The sequence below is a fragment of the Spermophilus citellus genome, assembly GCF_964194105.1.
Source record: "Spermophilus citellus genome assembly, chromosome: 7".
Lineage (NCBI taxonomy): Eukaryota > Metazoa > Chordata > Mammalia > Rodentia > Sciuridae > Spermophilus > Spermophilus citellus.
This window is the reverse complement of record NC_138188.1, coordinates 78,858,696-78,864,295: the sequence shown is the minus strand read 5'-3', so window position 1 is coordinate 78,864,295 and position 5,600 is coordinate 78,858,696. Positions and strand designations below refer to the sequence as shown.

The 5,600-nt window shown below is 42.6% G+C and overlaps 1 protein-coding gene across 1 annotated transcript; it reads left to right on the top strand.

The window, feature by feature from the left end:
- Nucleotides 1-351: 351 nt before the first annotated feature.
- On the top strand, nt 352-1,071 carry LOC308653344 (proline-rich protein 23C-like; the record flags this gene model as incomplete). The annotated part of the gene is made up of 1 exon (XM_081301944.1): nt 352-1,071. The coding sequence occupies one exon, from the start codon at nt 352-354 to the stop codon at nt 1,069-1,071; it is 720 nt and encodes a 239-aa protein (XP_081158070.1).
- Nucleotides 1,072-5,600: the final 4,529 nt, after the last annotated feature.

Below are 5,600 nucleotides of genomic sequence, written 5' to 3'. Positions count from 1 at the left end.
CCCACAGAGACACACCACAGCCAAAGCTGTTAGCCAGCCGACTCCTCCCATCTAGGGGCGGAGCTCCGTAGGGGCGGAGCTTAGCGTGACACTGGAACTTGGGTTGCGCGGGCAATATAATTGGCCCTCCAGGGCGCATCCGGGTCAGTGCATAGTTGCAAGGTTCCAAAGTGGGACGCCAAGCACAGCAGTGGGCGCAGATCCAAAGAAGCTAGGACTGCCGCCCACTCGAAAGCTTAGCGCACCTCCCCTGTCCTCTGGACCTGACTGTCAGCACGCGCAGGACCGCGCCGCCTGCGCCCCGCACTCACTTTGCCCCGAAACGGGAGCATCCACCACAGCGCTGTCGACATGGTGGGCATTCGTCCACGCAGCCCCAGCGCCTGCCCTGCGCCCTGCGGGGGACCACAGCCTGGAGGACCTGGCCCTGCCAAACGCCGCCGACTAGACGACCCTGCAGACCCTGCAGAGGCCCCGGCGGAACCCACCTTGCAAAACTCTGCAGCAGCAGCCAACGCCACCGCGCTCACCTCCGTGGTGGTTGTGGCCGCGGGCTGCTCCTTACAGGTACCCATGGACGACGGCGACCTGGTGCTACAGCCTGCGCCAAGCTCTGTCCTGCAAGTGAGTCTCCAAGGACACAACCTCATTCTGATCCCTGAGGGCCTCGTGGGAGCCACCGACCAACGCCCAGGAGGCCAGGGAGACTGTCCTGAAGACCCGGAACTGGGCGCCTTCCTGAGACCCCTCGGTGAGAACATGGTCGTCGAGCAGGGATTCTTCTGCGAATTTATGCCAGAGATCGTCAGAAAAATAGAGGCCTTCGAGGAGCAATGGATGGACCCTCCAGCCGGCCAGCAGGGGCCCATCCCATATCTCCGTGCTTGGGCCCCCACCCCTAGTCCAGTGAGGCGCTCTTCTAATCCCGCCTACGACGTGGATTTCCACCTTCTGAGGCCCTTCCCCACCTCACCACTGCAACCTCTACCTCCCTCTCCAAGTTCAAGTCCCCAGGTGCGTCCTCAGCGCTCTCCAGGCCCTAGGAGCAAAGCCTGCAGACGTCTGTTCTAGGAAGAAAGGAACTTCTCCCCACCCCACCACCGGACCCAACTCCTGGACACTCTCCTGGGGGGCCTGCTGGATCCCCAGAGCCCCTCAATAGTCAGCAATTCTGTGCTGACAATTGTTTTTTCTGTACCCGATTGTAAGGAAATAAAGACATCAGGAAGAGAAGGCAGATTCCACATTTCATCTTGGAAATGGAAAATCTTCAGGAAAACCAAAAACTGTGTTTTCAGATTTGGGGGATTCTTCACAGGATCATTCTCTAAACACACACACACACACACACACACACCCACACACACCATTTCCCTGCATTTTGTAGACGTTGTTCTCTCTCAAATGCACTTTTTAACTCATGTCGCCATTCCCCTCTTTTTTCCCCAAACCAAGAAAGCACTGGCTTTCTTATGCTGTGAGTTTCCTTCTGTGTTTTCCCATGGATTTATGAAGACATTCATCCATAGCATGTCTAGTTCTTGATTTTTCCAGCTGCTGCCCCAGTGAACTGCCAAATACTATGATGGTTGCCACATCTGATTGTATGGTGTTTGTTCTCAGCAGTCTCTTAACCTGTTGAAGAAATTCTCTTCCAATCTTACTTCTTAATGTAAATGAGATTTATGTGGAATTTTATCAGATGTTGTCAGCATGCATTGGAATATATTTTTTAAATAAGTTCATCTGGTGATTTAAACCAATAGACTGATGGAAATGTTTGCTTTACTGCTATTCCACAGTGTTTTCTACCATTTAAATTGTACCCTGATTTTTTTCTAATGTAAATAAAACTTGTAACATTTGAAATGTTAATTTATTACCATGTTTGCTTCATTTCTATAAAGTAAAATATTACAAAACTGAAGCCAAATGGTCATTTCATTTCAAAACATCAGTAACTATTCAGATTGACCACCACACCTTACTAATTATTATTTTTAATTTTTAGTTGTACCTGAAAATACCTTTAGTTTATTCATTTATCTATTTTTTAATGTGATGCTGAGGATTGAACCCAGTGCCTCCATGGACTAGGCAAGGGTTCTACTGCTGAGCTACAACTCCAAATCCACATTACCAATTCTTTCCTACCTTTTTATTCTTAACATTCTACTCATTCAGTCTAGCCTCAATTTTCATCTGGCTGAAGAATATCCTTTCATAGTTATTTCCACCATGTCCTATGTGTGGTAAACTATCTTGGTTCTATAAATTTGAACATGGTTTTGCATGATAAACTCTCTTAGTATTGTATGCCTGAAAAGGCCATTATTACTCATGTATGAACATTTCAATTTGGTGTCAACACAGCTTATATATAATCAGAGATATGATAAATTATTGTATAGTTGTGTATTAAGAATTGTAAGGCAAAATAAATTTTAAAAAGAAAAAACGCCGTTATTACATATTCATTCTTAAATATAAAATGATATATAACTGTTTGAACAATATTCGCCTATTGCCATTTTTGTGATTGCAAGATAAAAAGTCTGCGAATCAAGTTGTTATTCCTTTTAGATGTGACTTTTCTACTCATTGTAGTATATTTTTAAATTGTCTTATTTTACACTTTGTGTTCCTTGATTTTTAAATGTTTTTATTATTGCATTATAGTTATACATAATAGTGGGGTACATTTTTGACACTCATATATGCATAGAATATAATTGGTTCCATTTTAATAACCATTACTTCCACTTTCCCTTCTCTCCACTCTCCCCTGTTCCTCTTCCTCTCTACTAGTCTTCCTTCTATTTATTTTTAGCTTTTTAATCAGTTGCTTTATAGATAATACATAATGACAGAATGCACTATGACATATTCACATATGTACATAGCATAATATGATCAATTTCACTCCACAGCTCCACACTTTGCCCACTCCTCCTCCTTCTCCCTCAATTCCCTTCTTCCATTCCACTGATGTCCCAAAGGAAAAAATTAAGAGCATGAATAAAGGGCTTACAGAATGAGGAAATCTTTACCACTACTCTACTGACAGGGAATTCATACTTAGAATATATTAAGGACTCAAAAATCTTAATCCCCCCCCAAGTCACAAAAGAACCAATCAATAAGTGGGCAAAAGAACTAAACACACTTCTGAAAAGAAGAAATACAAACGACCAACAAACATGAAAAAAAAATGTTCAAAATGTTCAACATCCCTAGAAATCAGGGAAATGGGAGATACAGGAGTTTGGATTGCTTCAGAATCATGAAAGATCCAGTCATACCAGTGTTTTGGAAGAATCATCCAAACATATTTTTAAATCATTAGGAATTGTGACAGAATCAATATGGAATAGAGTAAAAAGCATTCAAGAAATGAGGGGCAAGAGCCCCAGGGTTGGAATGACAGTGGAGAGCTGCACTAAGAAAGAGTAGTGGGCGGGATTGGTGTGGTGGCTCCCGTATTCCCAGAAGACCATCCCAACATCTGAAGGTTGAGGCAGGAGGGTCACAAGTTCAAAGCCATCCTCAGCAACTTAGTGAGGCCCTAAGCAACTCAGTGAGACCCTGTCTCTAAACTACAAAAAAGAACAGGGAGTGTGGATCAGTGGTTGAGGTTCCCTGGGTTCAATCCCTGGTACCAATACAAAACACAAAAATAACAAACAAACAAAAAAACAAAAAAACAGTAGTGTGGAATTGAATGACCATTTCTAAAATAATCAATGCATTTGGGAATGAGAAGGATGGTTAATTACCAATGAAATCTAAATATGAGATCCAGGCAGTCTCTTCAACTCATACAATTAGTCTTACATCTCTTGGAGCTAGGGGTAGGAACCTAAGCACCTGACCCAGAGTTTACTGAACAGATAGGTTGAATTCTCAAATTAGGCAAGTCTGTGCTGGTGAGGTCACACCTCTGATTGGGCTCTGACACATGGGGTAAAGACAACCAGGTGGACAGATTTGAATATCTTGAATTCCCAGACCCCAAGCCTGGAGAACTGGCCTGGTCTTCTCTGTTAATGGTTGACAGTGCCTTGCATTAAGTTGACAGAAGCAGCTCCCTGGCAAGGCAACATGAATTGACCTCAAAACCTTCCCTTAACTCCTCTCCACCACAAGGCCAGTAATTAAAGTTAAGCCCAGAAATATGGGCCTGTAAACAATGAAGGGGAGGGAAGAAAGGCACATAATTGTGTGTGTGTGTGTGTGTGTGTGTGTGCCTGCGCGAGTGTGTGCATGCATGTGTGTGTGTGTGTGTGCAGGTGTATGTGTCTGTTCTGCAGGATTCACCCAACATAAACCAGTAGGAATCAAGTATAAAACTGAAGCTGCTGGATATCAGCCTGTTAAAGAGAGAGTTTGGAAATTTAGAAGAATTCTCCTGTAATACAAGAGAGTTTTAACACCCTGGCAAGGACTTTGTTAAGACAGTACTCACATTCTTAAAAGCAACTCTCAGAAGCTTGGAGAAAAGAATGATCCACAGTACAAGCATATAAGCATATAAGTCTTACAGGAGGCAGGACAAAAGTGTTGAAAAGAAAGAGGACTTAGAGGTCACCTGTCAGAAATAGTCTATGAGAATATTCAAATAACCACAAAATATACCAGAAGTAGAACTGTAAGAATAATAGGGAATCAGATAATCAGGTCATAAAAGACTATAGGAGAGCCATAGACACTTCATTAGACATCTGAGAAGTAAATGGTGTGTAGTATTCTGAGACCCAATTTATTAAAGTAAAAAAAAATAGAAGAGAGGAATATTTTATAGAAAATATAAGAAAATAATTGCCAATAATTATATGAAAAAAAATGATGTGGCCACACAGGTAATCAGAAATGCAAAATAAAAACACAGGGTAGCACTTTACTATATCGGGTAGGAAAAGATTTAAGAATCCAGCAATAAGAAATGCTTGCAAGGCAAGTAACCCAGTCGATAAATGGGTACATGAAGTGTACAGACACTTCTCAAAAGAAGTATGAAGGGTCAACAATTATATAAAAAAATGTTCAACATTTTTAGCCACCAGGGAAATGCACAACAGGGTAGGGGATGTGGCTCAGCAGCACAGCACTTGCTTAGCACCAGCAAGGCCCTGGGTTGGATAATCTGCACCAATAAAAATAAATAAATAAAGGGAAATGCATATCAAAACTATACTGAGCAGTGGTGTACGCCTGCAATCCCAACTGCTAGGGAGGCTGAGGCAGAAAGATTGTGAGTTCAAATCCAGCCCCAGCAACTTAGTGAGGCCTTTAGCAACTCAGTGAGACCCTGTCTCTAAATAGAATACAAATAAGGACCTCGGGATGTGGCTCAGTGGTTAAAGGCCCCTGGGTTCATTCCCCAGTACAAAAACAAACAAACAAACAAATAACCTATACTGAGATTCCATCTGACTTCAGTTAGAAGTGCAGCCATCAAGAATACAAACAATAAATGCTGGTGAGGATGGGATGATGGGGTAAGAAACTCTTACACACTGTTGGTGGGAATATAAATTAGTACAGCCACTATGGAAATCAGTATGGGGGTTCTTCAAAAGGCTAAAAATAAATCTTCCATA